Source organism: Rissa tridactyla, chromosome 2, assembly GCF_028500815.1.
Source record: "Rissa tridactyla isolate bRisTri1 chromosome 2, bRisTri1.patW.cur.20221130, whole genome shotgun sequence".
Lineage (NCBI taxonomy): Eukaryota > Metazoa > Chordata > Aves > Charadriiformes > Laridae > Rissa > Rissa tridactyla.
This window is the reverse complement of record NC_071467.1, coordinates 77,368,686-77,383,939: the sequence shown is the minus strand read 5'-3', so window position 1 is coordinate 77,383,939 and position 15,254 is coordinate 77,368,686. Positions and strand designations below refer to the sequence as shown.

At 42.2% G+C, this 15,254-nt stretch overlaps 1 protein-coding gene across 4 annotated transcripts in view; it reads right to left on the bottom strand.

The window, feature by feature from the left end:
- ADCY2 (adenylate cyclase 2) overlaps positions 1-15,254 on the bottom strand; it is a 229,022-nt gene that overhangs the window by 147,245 nt on the left and 66,523 nt on the right. For all 4 annotated transcript variants that reach the window (XR_008464925.1, XM_054192034.1, XM_054192035.1 and 1 more), the window contains exon 3: positions 14,336-14,497. Coding sequence is in view for 3 of the 4 variants with exons in the window: in XM_054192034.1 (XP_054048009.1) it covers positions 14,336-14,497 (162 nt within the window). In the remaining variant the exon portion in view is untranslated. The remainder of the gene's footprint in view (positions 1-14,335; positions 14,498-15,254) is intronic.

Here is a 15,254-nt window from a genome sequence, read left to right as displayed (position 1 = left end):
TAAAACCACAACCATGCTATTAAAAGAAACAATTACATGCAGTTTTCAAGGAGAAGTATATGGTTTTATTTACATAGTACATGTGGTTATACTGATTTGTTTAGGCAGAAAATAATTCTGTGACCTAGTTTTGTTAAGAGTGACCAAAAGAGAGCGCAAGACATTTAAATTGTTCATTTGTAAAGAGAAGAAAGTCAAATCTTCATCAAGATCATTGAGAAAAATCACTTCCTACACAAAAGCCATAATGCTGTTTAAAAAAATATATGGAATGCTATTTGAAAATATATGGTTCTGGTCTATGTTGGAGGTCGCCAAATCTGGTAGCCTGACAGAAGCTAAGTTGCTGCAGCACCACATCCCCTTGACCATCCCATTGTGAGGCATGTGGGCACACATACATACAATACACACATACCCATGGCCAGCCATACAGATGAGCACAGACCAAAAACACAGCACTTGGGCAAACACAAGCTGCACCAATGTCCTGATCCCGCTCCCCCCTCTGGCTGACCAGGATGAAAGCAATTGTAGATAATGTATCCCTCCAGTATCCTGGCCATAGATACACAGTCTGTTCAGTAGCTGGCCCCTGAATCATGGAATTGTCTAGCTTGGAAGGCACCCACACACACTAACAGGTCTCTCGTGTCCAGCTTGGACCCCCTGCTTCCTCCATTAGCCAAGCCACACAGCCTCTGGCCTCTCCAGTATCCCACCCAGGTTTACAGCCTCATCTCCCAGTCACCAGCTAGTCTGGCCTGACTGGGATCACACAGGCTGAGATGTGCACCCACAAAATACACACACAGGACAGTCTCTCCATCTGCCCCCACTCTTGGGCCCCTCTGACCCATGGCCCCTTGCCCTATAGCTGGTACTTAGACCTCTCACACACTCCAGTCTCTCCAGCTGCTGCACCACAGACACACAGACCCCAGTGACCCATGGTTCCCACTCCAGTTGCTGCATGCAGACCCCCATACATATACATGCACACAGAATATGAAGTCCCTTCATCTAGTTAGAAATTGAGGTTGAGAAGATGACAGGTCAGACAGCATGGCACAGGGGACGGGCAGATAACTGTACTGTACTCACCAGCAGCTTGTTAACGCACCATCAACCCCTTTTATTGCTTTACCCCTCTGTTTTCCCATGCTTGTTCCTCCCTTCCTTCCCTCCCCTGTGGTTCCTCCCCTAAACATCCCATAGTAAGTCTTGCACAATCCAAAAATGCTCTATCCCTGCATCCCATAACGAGGCCCATAGCCTGCTGGCAGTGACCCCTCCATCTGTAATGTGAGCTGGGGACCAGCTCTCATTGACCCACCTGGTTGATGGTGGTCACACCTAGACATGGGAGTGATGGCTCTCCTATGACAGTCCAGTGAGAAGCTGGGTGCCCCAGTCGCTCTGGTTGGATTATTGTGGTTCCTCTGTCGTTCCCTGCTCCTTTGTATTTTTTTGAGATTAGCTTTTAATTAATACAGACCTAACAGTCTATCCAGCTGATCCAACATGGGAAAAGTCAGTGGAGTTTGGAAAGTACAGGCATGCACATTAGCGGAAGCTTGTGACAAGGGGAGTATCTAAATCCCTTGTTAAAGTAGGGCATGCTTTTTCCAGCAACGACTGCCTGGGTGCAGCTGCCTTGACTTCTCAGTCCAGCAGTAGCATGAGGAGGGTGGGAGCCATTGCTGGGGCTGCTCCAGCAGCACTGAACATGGCTCTCCAGCACACCTTCTGCTGCCTAACTGTGGTCTGCCCCCACCAGTGGGGGGAAAGAGGCAGAGCTTTGCCGCCTGGGACCCATCAGCATCAGTTGCACGTCTAAGCCATGCATCAGTCAATTCAAATGCAGAGCTGGGTTTAACGCTGACTCTGCTGAGGGAAGGGGTGTCACGAAGTGGGATATTTATTTGCACTCTACTCTAGCTGAACAGGAGTTTAAAGGTGACTGAAAGAAGGATTCAGAACGTGTTTACAAGGGTTGCTGCTTGCTCCCCCACTGTCCTGGGCAGGCCAGTTCTGCTTGCATGCAACCCTGGGATTTGACTCAGGAATACTTTTAGCTAATGCAGCTCAATGGAAGCCGAAATAAAGTACCAGAGAGAAAATAACCAGAGAACGATTTAGGGGACTACGTGTGCAGCATGTGCAAGAGACTCTGAAGTGACACGGTCAATACCAATAACAATAGAAAGGGAATCATCTCTGCCTTCAGAGGTCATCAGTGCAGCATCAATAGACTAAACTGAGGTGAGAAAGTTAGCCAAAAACCCAAGGAAAACATTCACCATCTAAGCTGCTGGATAGCAGAAAAAAAAGCACAACCACGTCATCACCGATGACCGAACAGCAAATGAGGCAAAATCTTAGAGCAAACAGAGCAGCACTTAGTTCTCTGTACTGAGAGTGTTACCAAAGGTGCCTTATTATCTACCTTTTAGTTTTTCAGCATTCCGCTTCTCTTACTTAGCATTTATGCTTTTCTCACCATTTTTTCATGGATAATTTCCATCTGTTTCTTCTTGTTCCCCTTGTCCCTTTTGCTGCATGTTCTTTTTTTATAGCGTGACCATTTCTACTGTTTTAAGAATTTCAAAGTGCTATCCTATACTTATTTTACTTAAAAGAAGGGGATGAAGAAAGAATCAATGACAAGTCCTAAGGGTCTTAACCAACCTGAGTGGATTTGATGTTACAAAATTAATTAGACATGGTAAGTAAGTGGACCTAAATAACACATTAGCACAAAAGAACTCAGTTGAAATGCCACCACTTCACTGCCCAGTTAGGCTCAGAGGACACTGTCACCACAGCAACAGCCTCTCCGGGTGTCACACTGGGAGAATACCATCTCCTCTCTCCATTCCTGCCCACAAGTTGTCTGGGAGAATTTATCATTGTCACTACGGGCCATTCCTTCCACAGGCCAAATTTTAATGACTCTTTCCATAGGCCAAGCGGTGTATAAGCATCCAAAACATCTCTATCAGAAAGAGAGAGAGTGTGTGTGTATGAAAAGGTCAGCAACAGTCAGCATTCAGAGATCATCAGCAAAACCCCAGCAGACCTCTGGCAGAAGCTGAAACTCCACCTCACCACCTCCATACTAGAGGAAACAGGATTATTGCACACCTCCTTCCTATTTGCATTCAGAGTGTGAAGCTCTCTCTCATGCAAGCTGCTTCAAATCTTCTTGACTCATCCAAACAGTTCCACTAGAAATAAGTATGTGAGTAAATGCTCATCAGGACACAGTCTCTTCCTGTCTGGAAAAAAATTTGGGCAAGATCTCATCTCTACAAGTCTTGGGACAAAGTGTGACAAATAATGCCAATAAATAGGACAGCCAAATCCTGCTGTGGTTAGACTGAACAAACATTGCTCTGATAGAGCCATTGCAGAACTAAGACCATACAGAGTGAGACAGTATTCAAGACAGAGAAAATTATTCAAAGGCGGCCCTGAGAAATCTTTTAAACAAACAGAGCACATCTCTTCAGAGTAAAACTCAATTTTGGCTGCTAAAAGACCAGAGTGCGTCTACTGAGGAACTCAAAATCCCATGCTTCAGACTTTGAGATACTTACTTGCACGGGAAGCGGCATCATTCATCCTTTTCTGAAGCAGCAGATACTGGCAACAACTGTAGGAAGGACACGACACTGGGATCATGAATAGCTAGTCTTTTGCATGCATGGAAGTCTTCCCACTTACAGGATCAGTGGAACCAGTTATCCTTGGTTAGGAATCAAGGAGAAAACTTTCTCTGGGTCAGATTGATAAGGATGTGGAGGGCACCTGCTTACCTCTTCAGCACTGAGAACAAACATCTGCTGGGATCATTTAGGGTGATTTTGCTCAGGTGTTTGTTTCTTGCCCTCCTTAGGTCTTAATTACTGGCCACCTATCAGTCTGTCTTAGTTCTGAGTGTATATAAGCAGCTGAATCTTCTGGACAGCTGAATTGTTTCTACACTGATAATTCTAAATTATTTGTTAAAACAGTGTAGAGGGTTGTGAATTAGCTGTGCTATTGTATATCCAAAGACACTGGTGCTGCCCTAAGGTTCGGATGTACCTCTGCAAGCACAGCTCTGTGTTTCCAGAGGAGCGTAAGTGCTTTCATGCAGCTTGAACTCTTAAAGCCTGTGGACTGAGCTAGCTCTGTGCAGAGCCAGCTTGCTTACTGCAAGCCTGTGTTCTTCTTGTCTTCTGAGCTGACAGCCTGCTATACATCTATGAGAAAATACATCCTCAAAGTGACAAACAAAATAAAACTGCAAATAGATTCACGAACATAACTTTATGTCTGATAAGCCACAGCCTATGCTTTTTTTTCAGACCGCTGCTATCAAAGTTAAAACATATAGAACAAAACCAGTAGCAGTGGAGGAGCCGAGCATCAGCTGTAACTAACGTTGTCCCACTTAGAAACCCATAGAGCTAGCAGAGTCCACGCAGGTGACCTTTGCAGCAAATGTGCAGCATATAGTCCTTAGTATACCCAGAACCCGTTTAAACTGAGGCAGATAAACATGATTTATTATATATAATTAATGAGAGGCATAAGAGAGATGCAATTCCTTCTCAGGCCAACACGAACGGGTACTGATGCCATTCACTGGCTGTGCAGTAACAGATGTACCTGGAGAAAGGAAAGGATATGCTGTGTAATAACCAAAGGTGCAATCCCTAGGAAGAATTAAGAGTTAACTTCAGGGGTTCAGATGATATCCTCCTGCTGGTGAAGCAAACAAGACTGGAAGGCAGTTTTGAGCTGTGACCACCACTGCTGTACTGCTGTATAGCTGTCATCTTGCTCGCTAGTACCATTTTGATCTGGGACAACCAATATTTTCCCAGAGCCTTGACATGTCTTAGGGGAAAGAACAGGTCAGGTATTATTTGGAGAAAGTTGACACCTGGCCATCCTGTTTGAGGAAGGAAGAAGGCGTGGGAGTTTAGGCAGGTAAACATGAGCTGTGCTGTGCCACCCAGCTCCAGAGCCAGAAAACAGCTCCCCTTCTACCAGCAGTGTAGCTGTAGCTGCTAAGAAAAAAAAAATTATGTGGCAGAAGTTTGTGTTATCTCGTTTGCTTCTGGCTTCCGCTTGCTTTTTTGGGAGCATTAACCGATTCCATCATGTGCTTCCACAGTGCCTACAACATTGGCACTTGGAGGCTGTAGTTAATAATTAAAAATCAGGCAGGTCCATAGCCAGCGCTTTACTGAAACACACCGAGGACCAACATATGGCAGAAGCAGTCTGAGGGAAATGAGGGCTAGGCAAGGACTTCCACAATTGAGCACTGGCAGGAATGCACAGAAATGCAAGTCTTGGAAGGTGACTGGAAGAGGAATGACTTCTGTCTGACCAGCAGAAGGTGGTGGCAGGGGCTCAGAGGACAAAAAGATCACATCCTATTGCAGGTGTCTCCCAACAGATGGAGGCTTGAACCACTGCAAATTCATTAAGTCAGTAATTTGTGGAGGGTGGCATCTCAGCTGGATTTTGACTTGCTGTGGTGGGTTGACCCTGGCTGGACACCGGGTACCCACCAAAGCCGCTCTATCAGTGCTCTCCTCAGCTGGAGAGGGGGAGAGAAGATATAATTAAGGGCTTGTGGGCTGAGATAAGGACAGGGGAGAGATCACTCATCAGCTACCATCACAGGCAAAACAGACTCGACTTGGGGAAAATTAATTTAATTTATTATTAGTCAAAATCAGAGTAGGGTAATAAGAAACAAAACTAAATTTTAAAACACCTTCCCCCCACACCTCCCTTCTTCCTGGGCTCAACTTCACTCCTGATTCTCTACCTCCTCCCCCCTGAGTAGCGCAGGGGGACCGGGAATGGGGGTTGTGGTCAGTTCATCACACCTTGTCTCTGCTGCTCCTTCCTCCTCAGGGGGAGGACTCCTCACACTCTTCTCCTGCTCCAGCATGGGGTCCCTCCCACAGGAGACGGTCTTCCATGAGCTTCTCCAATGTGGGTCCTTCCCGCAGGCTGGAGTTCTTCATGAACCGCTCCCGTGTGGGTCCCTTCCACGGGGTCACAAGTCCTGCCAGCAAACCTGCTTCAGCATGGGCTCCTCTCTCCACAGCTCCACAGGTCCTGCCAGGAGCCTGCTCCAGTGCGGGTTTCCCACGGGGTCACAGACTCCTTTGGGCATCCACTTGCTCCAGCATGGCGTCCTTCATGGGCTGAAGGTGGATATCTGCTCCACCGTGGACCTCCATGGGCTGCAGGGGGACAGGCTGCCTCACCATGGGCTTCACCACGGGCTGCAGGGGAACCTCTGCTCCAGCGCCTGGAGCACCTCCTCCCCCTCCTTCTTCACTGACCTTGGTGTCTGCAGAGTTGTTGCTCTCACATCTTCTCACTCCTCCCTTCAGACGCTGCAACCCCACAAGGTTTTTTCCCCCTGGTCTTAAATACGTTATCCCAGAGATGCTACCACCATTGCTGATGGGCTTGGCCTTGGCCAGCAGTGGGTCCGTCTTGGAGACGGCTGGCATTGGCTTTGTTGGATATGGGGGAAGCTTCTGGCATCTTCTTAGAGAAGCCACCACTGTAGCCCCCCCTCTACCAAAACCTTGCCACACGAACCCAATATACTTGCCAAAGGCTCCTCTGCGCAACAACAGGTGTTTGCGCTACTGATCCCTCTTATTTTATACTACACTAAAAGTGTCTGACAAGATGGGGAAACGTATCCACATCTTGATAGTGAAAGGCATTTTTCTTCCACTGAATTATTGAAAATAATGTGTAGAGATAGATACCTCTACGAGTGCATAAAATGACAAAGCATCATGTCTAGGATGAGTATCTCACCCAGAATTTTATGCTTCAGCTACAATAAGAAGTAATTCACAATAAATTTGACAAATAATACCAAGCCATAAAGGTACTAAACCATGACTGAAAAGGCTAGGCAATGCCTGTGAAAATGAAAAGAAAACAGCAAAACTAACTCCGTTGGAGGAATTAAAGAATCTTTACTCTAGAAAAATTACCTGCAAGGACAGTATTATAAAATTCTGAATGCATAGATTTGACCTTTCACTGGTAAGTTATCTACATTAATGTCATTCTTAAAAGGATATGGAATACAACTCCCTTGCAAAAGGTATTCTGTACGGTGAGAGTTTAGTTGCTGCTCCAGCAATGTTATGCGAGAGAGGAAGGTACAGCCCATACAGCACACTGCTTTCTGTTCCAGTTTAGAAGTACCGTAATTTCCAAGCACCTGTTTAACTGTTTTGTTTTTGAAGGTATAGCAGCCTTAGGACTGAGCATTCTAACATAGTAATTTCATAATTTAATTAACATACTAATGGACTGTCGACTTGTTCATCAAATAAATTTATATTTTGGAAAACTAAAACTGCTAAAAAATTGTCATTTTTAGGATAAGAAGTGTAAGCTAAAGTAGTATGAGTGATAAATAAATATACAGGTGAAATCAGTTGCTGATAAAAATATTAACTTAAATGGAGTGAACACAAAAGGCAATCTGACCCTTTCAGTAAAGCTTAAGAATCACTGCTAACTGGAGACCTTTCCATGATTTAAAAAAAAATTGGCATTTATTTCTTATCTTCTCTGCTTTGATGATTTCCTACGTGTCTCACCAGAACTCTTTTCTATGCCTTTCTTAGATGCTGATTTTGGGCTGCAGGTAAATGCTGCTTTTGAAAACCCACATGGCCACCTGTACACATGATTTCATTTCATCACAGCACTGCAATTCTCAGCCTTTGCTGAATTTTCCATTCTATTAAGTGTTGCAGGTCTGCTCTTTACAGCCTTAGGGACTTTCTGGAAGATGTTCACGTTCTCCGTGTTAATGCTTGAATACTACGAAATGCAATTATGCATTCTCCTACAGATCTACACTCTTCTAGGCAAGTGGGCTCTTCATAAGCATATCCAAACTGTGCAGATTGCCTCTAAGAATTAGTGAAACCCAAAGTATACCTGCGGATTGTAAAAATTAGTTTAAAAAGCATGGCAGCCGTCATTTCAATATCTGCCTAGATTTAAGCATGAAATCAAGAGTAAAGAAACATGTGCAATAATTAAAAAAATAGGCCTACTGTATTGCGCTATGCAGGACATAGTGTTCCTCTCTCAAACTGGTTTAAGAGAAGAAGGGTGAGGGATGGGACAGTAATAGCTGCTGCTGCAAGAAATACAGTCTCCCTCCTTCAATAGCAGTCACTGCCCTCCACCCCTTCAGCAGGGATAACAGCAACTCATTTCGTGTAACTGTGCAGGAGAAAGAAAGCAGGAGTTGTTCAAACTGCATTACCTTCATGAATAACCGTTCCCCATCTCCTTCAAAAAAAAGGTATTCAAGGGAGAAGGATACATTCAACCCATGGCAACAGCTTTTAGCCATTCAGACTACTAAAATTCCTATAGGCTTTAAGCTTTCACTGTGTAGCTATAAAGCCTCAGGGGTTATACAGTAATGAATGTACTTAAAGACACGGTCTTTTTTCACAGCCTTTTTTTTAATAAACATGATTTTTTTCTTTTATTGCATGATAACAGCATAAAACAACTTCTATTCTATTTCTGAGCCCTAGAGCTGTACATTTTCTTCTTTTATTAGCCAGTGAATACTGGTGCTTTTTACGTTTATTTTGCATTATGCCACTCCATTACATAAAACATTTTTTTTTAAATATCATCACCTATTAAATATGTTAACAGAGAGGTTTAAATCAGTGGTCTATGCAAAGACGTATATGCCTATATGCTGCATGTTGAGTAGGATATCAAAATGTATATTACAGATATCGTATCCAATTTGCCTGTCATTGAAACCCTGTCCACCATCTGACACTGTCAATTTTATTTCTTTCTAGGAGCTGATAAGATATAGAAGCATAAGAACCACTATCAACTCTGAAAAAGCTAACTAGATCTATAGAAAGATTTGTAATTTATTTAGGTATGGTATCTCCTTTTAGATATTTCCCTTAAGTATGAATTGCAAAACACGTGTTAAGCATCATCTCATGAATCTTGATAGAAATAATCATGCAATTATTGTTAGGTGAAGTGATCAAAAGCTGTGCACACACACACACACAGAGGAGCAGAGAGACACGATGGTGGGGAAAAGCCTGAATAACACCCAGCTACTCCCATCACAGGGGCCATTGGCCCACCTCCACAAGCCCAGAGTGGGCACAGAAGCACAATGGCAGGCAGGAACCCAAATTAAGGACCCAGAGGAAGTGACACCCTGTCCAGGCCCCGCTCCGGGCTGTCCCAGGGGAGCCTCAGCCCCAGCGCCTGGTGTGACACTCATCTCCATGGGTCATCAGGAATAGCTTTCCAGATCACCCCTCGGACTAAGGGAGGTCACTGCCCAGGGGCATGTGACACATGATGGATGCAGGGCAGTGCAAGACTTATTATGGGATGTTTAGGGCAGGAACCAAAGGAAGGGAAAGGGAGAGATTGTGGTGGTTTGGGCACTGCTGGTGGGAGTCTGGGACAGCCTGGAAGAATCAGTACAGCAAAGGCAGTCGTACCAGAAGGGTTTTTGTTCATCAGGGGGTGGCTGCTGAAAGTGCTCTGAGTGTTGAAACACTTAATGATCCAACCACTAGGACCCAAATAGCAGGCTGGTGACTAGCCAAAAAGAGGAAGGCCTGCAACATGCTATCAAAATTATCTACCTAACTTTTAAGGGTGTCTGTAAAATTTAACCTATCGACATTTTCAAAGATTAGGTGGGGTCCCATTGCAGCCTGCAGAACCAGGCCTCAAGAGGAGGCATCTGGACCACCAACCTTTCCATGCAAGAACAAAGAGGTTCTAGTAGCAAGAAAGTTAGAGATTCAAATAGGAAGATTTGCGTGATTGATTGCCAAGTTAAAAATCAATGGCTATGGCCTATTCAGGAAAAAAAACCAAACCAACCAATCCACAGTGGGTTGAAAAAGGGAAGGTGGGTTATTAAAAAAAAAATAAAATTACTAATTTCTTAGTCACTACAGATCTTGAACCAACTTATACCAAAAGATCACGAATCAGAAGGCAAGCAGGAGCCACAATCTGGATATACAGTAACACTAGCTAGTGCATATACACCAGCAGATCACGTAAGAATAAGGATGCAGCTTCATCTTTAACTGTCCATAGCACATAGGATAAAATTTGTATTGTAACAGGAGACCTCAGCCTAGTTGATGGTAAATGAACAAGATGTCGAGGATATAGCCTTGGAATTTTCCAATTCAAACATTCTTGAAAATAACAAAATTTTCATTTAGCATTTGTGTTTGTCCACCAGGACAGAACATTATCATAGGATTTATCCAGGCTACGAGAAAGGAGCTCATCACACAAGCAAAGCCCAAGCGCTACTTACATAAAATTGTTACAAATTGTTTCTTTTGCTATATGCATTCTTGAATGGAGTAAATAAATAAATAAATAAATAAACAAAAATGTTCACATGCATCCTGCCCAGTTACAATTTTGTGCCTCTAAAAGGGACTGCTTTTACAGTGCTGCAAGGAGCTGCCAAAAAATTCCCCGAAGGCAAGGAACACTAGTTTAAAGAAAAAAGCCCAAACCACGAAGGACAGTTTGTAGTGATTTAGCCACAGTTTGGAAAACATTTAGCCACAACTAACGAAAAAGATTACAACAGCAACAAAATTGCTTGTCAAGAGAGTAAAACCACAATACTTTTTTAAAAGACTAAAATGAAAAAATCACACTCCTCATATATAACAAAGACAAAAAGAAAAATGGAAGCTTACAGGGTGTTTAATGATTTTGGTTAGCTCTTTTTCAACAAATTAAGAACTAAATGACCTCTAATGATAGTATCAACCCATTATGAGATCAGAATGGTTGAGCAGTTAATAACAGAGCAGGAAAACGCAAGTATTTGATTAGAATCTGTTCTGGTTTGGGGAGAAACAGATTACGTGTTTATAGCAAGGGATGGCAGCAAAATACTGTGCATTCCATCAGTAACTGAAAGGGATGTTAAGTCGCGAAGGTCTTCTGAGCCAAATGCTTTAATGCCATAATTAGAGTCGTGTCCTCTTGCAGCAGTCCTAACCGCCGGGCTCCCAGGAGCAGACAAAACAACATCCTCTGCTTGGCAGTAGGATGCTCACCTGGAAAGATGGGGCAGAGTCCTGGATTCCAAACCGTATGCCTTGTAAGGGCTAGGATTAAAATTTTCAACGGTAAAAAAGCCCAAACCATACATACACAGTTACTTTTTCATAAACCGAGACTGGTACACAGGGCTCTTTTTCCTCCTCCCTGTCACAGATCCCATAGCTGTGCGTTAAACTGCCCACAGAACTGCAAGGTATTTTACTGGTTATTTCACTGTAGAGCCTGTGTCTCCACGCTGAGCACTGCAGTACACTAACCCCTTTGTAGACCTAGCCCCCTATTAGCATCTGGCACTGCTGCAGCTGCTCCTGGCATGTTCCTCTAAGGCTAATGCCCACGTTGCAAGAAAGACGTTGACGAGGCACAACTAAGGACTCAAGAACTCTGAGTGATAAAAGGCTTAGGCTAGTGCAAAAGTAGGCAACTCATTTATTTTACTGACAAAAAGGTGATGAGGCAAATTCATGATAGTCTAGAAGTAATCTCATGGTAGAAACAGAAATTGGATACTATTGGGTCTGTCAGTCTACCAGAGGAAAAAACGAGATACAGAAGCTGGGTGACAAGGCTAGACAAATTCATACTAAGAAAGAGGAACAAAACTTTAACAGTGACAACCACCGTGGAAAAAAATACAAAGGCTTGTGGAAGATCACCTCCATCATTGCCAATTTTTAAACCAAGGTGGATTCCCTCCCCCCAAAAGACAGGCATAGGTCAAACGGAAACTAGTTCATGTAACCAGCAGAGTCTGTTGAAGGATTCTTTATCCCGGCAGGAGGCTTTTGCCTCAGTATCTCTGACTGCAGCCAACACTGGACAACCAAGAGCATGCTAAACCTTTCAGCTTTACTGAAGCTAATTTTTAAAACTTTACAGAGGACAACAGAAGGAATGACAAAAGCAGTAAGGGAGGCTCTGACAAATCTCAAAATAGACAAATGCTTCTGAACATCAGTTTTCCTCTACTGATAGACTGAAGGTATGACTAACTTCCAAAATGCTATGGGATGCCAACCCATAGCATTTTTTTTGTTGTTGTTAATTACACACACTTATCCTATACCAACTTGAGGTATATCACTGACAAATGTTATTTCTCCTTTTAGTGTAATCGGTATCTCTAATCTAATTCTTTATTTGCAGTCTCGATTTTCAAAAGCAAAGAACACAAAACAAACATTATTTTGCTTACACTCCAAAGTATAAACAATAGTAATCTAAAAGTGTACAGAGGGCAAATGGACTGCGATAGTGGCAGTTCCACACATTCGTAAAAATGCAGTGCACTCCGTACTTTCAGTAACTGCCAAATTATTCAGAACATTTAGTACACTTTACAAAGAGAGAATAGAAAATTGATAACATCCTAGAAATTAAATACTCTTAACAAATTTGCAGATTACTAAAAGACTTCCACTCTTTCTGAATGAAACAGGAAGTTACAGAAGAGATGAAAGAAACTAATTGTGCATCACAGCCCATGATTTATTTCTTTTCAGTTTGGAGATATGATGTGTCTAAAAATACAATATCTTCTGCAAGCACTGTCTTAGATATACCAAATTTTAATGGTCTAGAAAGATAGGCAGTGAAAATTCTGCAAACAGCAACTTTAACCCAAAGCACTTTTAGGGAAGGAGTGGCAAACATTAATACTGTTTTATCAGCATATCTATGCCCAGAATAAAAGCCACAGGTTGACATAAAACCAAGAATAACATTCTCCCTGATTTATTCCACTACAATTATCAATAACTCCGTTACTGAATTATTAAAATACTACATTGAGTGCAGATGACTACAGTCCTTGCTTAACATACAGCACAACTTGGCAACCTTGGCAGAAAACATGCAACTAACCCAAAGAAACAAAAGAAGAGCAAACCCACTTATCTCACCATTTGAAATGTCTACAGACAACTACATCTTAGAACATATTTTGTTTATGGGACTTCAATTCCAACATTCCATATAACACAGATCCGCAGCCATATCTGGAATTAAAATGTATTTTCCTGAACAACAACTTACAAGGCACGACTTGTGTAAAATTACTGCAATTTTGAAGTTACCTGTTGAGGCACAATGTTTTTCAAAACAAGGTTCAAGTAACTTAAAAGGTAAGTAGAAGCTATTTGCTTCATTCTTCATGCTATTCACAATAAATAGCATGATGTCTACCTTTCTTGTTCTACTGGTATGTTTATAAAAATGTACATACTTTTAGGCTTCAGTGTAATTTTGGTGTAAAAGTTAAAATAATTCTGTTTCCCTAAAATGACATAACTATGTTAAAAACAACCCATGTGTTTGCTTTTCAAAATGAAATCTAAATTTTTCCTCAAAAATACAGATTTCTGTCAATGACAGCTGGGATCGTCACATTACTACAACAAAAACTGTAGCATTTCACCGTTTAAGACATCTTCTGCAAAACAGGAAGGAAAAAAACCCTCCTGATATTTGTATTTTAAAAATCATTGATCTGCAGTATGTCATGTAGTGAAGTATCAGAGTTGATTTACCAGCCAAGACCCAACGGCAAACACAGATGGGTTCTCTGAATGTCACGGACCCTGGAGACAGCCAGTCCCCTTCAATTAGGGGGGGCACCCAGGAGGAGGCTGTAAAATTCCTACAAATGGCTGAGAATTGCAGAAGAAGGACAAGCCCTTGGAGAGGGCATGTCTTCACAACAGAGCTTCAATGCAGCACACCTCAGGGTATTCAAAGGAACAATGCTTTTTTTGAGTCAAAGATAACACTGATACCTGGAAAAAATCCCTGGTCTTGGAAGTTAGTTAGGTTCTAACGAGGTGAGGAGAGGAGCAATGTGGTTTACATACCAGACTGGTAATGCAACTACCACAACATGGCTGGATCACATAATTTTTCGAGCAACGTTAGTTTTCACACTGGTAAGCGCTACGTGGCTGTAGATTCTACCACTTAAGTGTGCTATTCAGCAAGACATAACATTACTGACACCCCCATTATCAGAAAGTGACCACTCGTGAATTAAGTCTGTAGCAATTCTGAAATGAAGAGAGAAATAAGTTTATGCTCCCAAGCACCCACTGAGGCACTCCTGGCTCATTTACCAGGCTATTCAGTGCACAATTAATCATTAATTCCACAAAGCACCTACCTGCCAAACCAAGTGCTCCTTTACAACAGCTGTACCTGATAGACAGACGCTCAGCACAATCGTATGAGATGCAGAGGTCAAGACGCTGGCAACTATAGCATCCCTCATGTTGAAGGGCAGCATGGTATACACCACAAAAATAATGAACAAGAAAAATGATACCTGTGCAAGACAGCAAGACAAAAAAGAAGCATGTCAAATTCACTTTGGAATAACATTAAAAAAGTATCATTTAATTTTGAACTGTCCTCAGCATAAAGTTACACATCAGTTTTTTACAAGAAAGTTACTGCTAACCACTGCAGAAAATCAATTTAGGAAGAAATAATTTTTAAAAGTGTTGGAAAACTTACATTATATTTGATTTAAGAAGTTCAGTTTCAAGATACTACATCATGGTTCTAGAACTACACAATACTCCAAACTTTTCAAAATTAAATTCAAATTTATCCTTTCAAATTTCGATTTTATTAACTCTCTGTTTACAGTTAGAGTGTAGTTCTCCTGGGACTGGTGGTTTCTGATTGTGAACTGCATTACAAAACGATTTGCCAAAACCCTCCACAGGGCCTAAATTTCAATGCAGAGAGATTTCGTTCATCCTCATTCACTAAAACCTCACAACTTAATATAACATCCCATTATGCAAAAAAGCCCAAGTTCAGCCAAGCATTTTTGTTTAATAATATTATACTTCATGTGTATCTACATAATGTATGTCAAATTCCATTAAAACACTACATTTTAAGGTAATACATTTATTTGGACATGAAAAACAGTTCAGACAGTCACAGCCCATAAACAGAATTTACTGTTAGCTTCTTTTTAAGGGCACTAGCATCCACACTAACTTTATGGAACAAATTCTCCAAATGCGCAACCCAACCTGTAACAGCAAAAGGCATTCCTTCACTATATA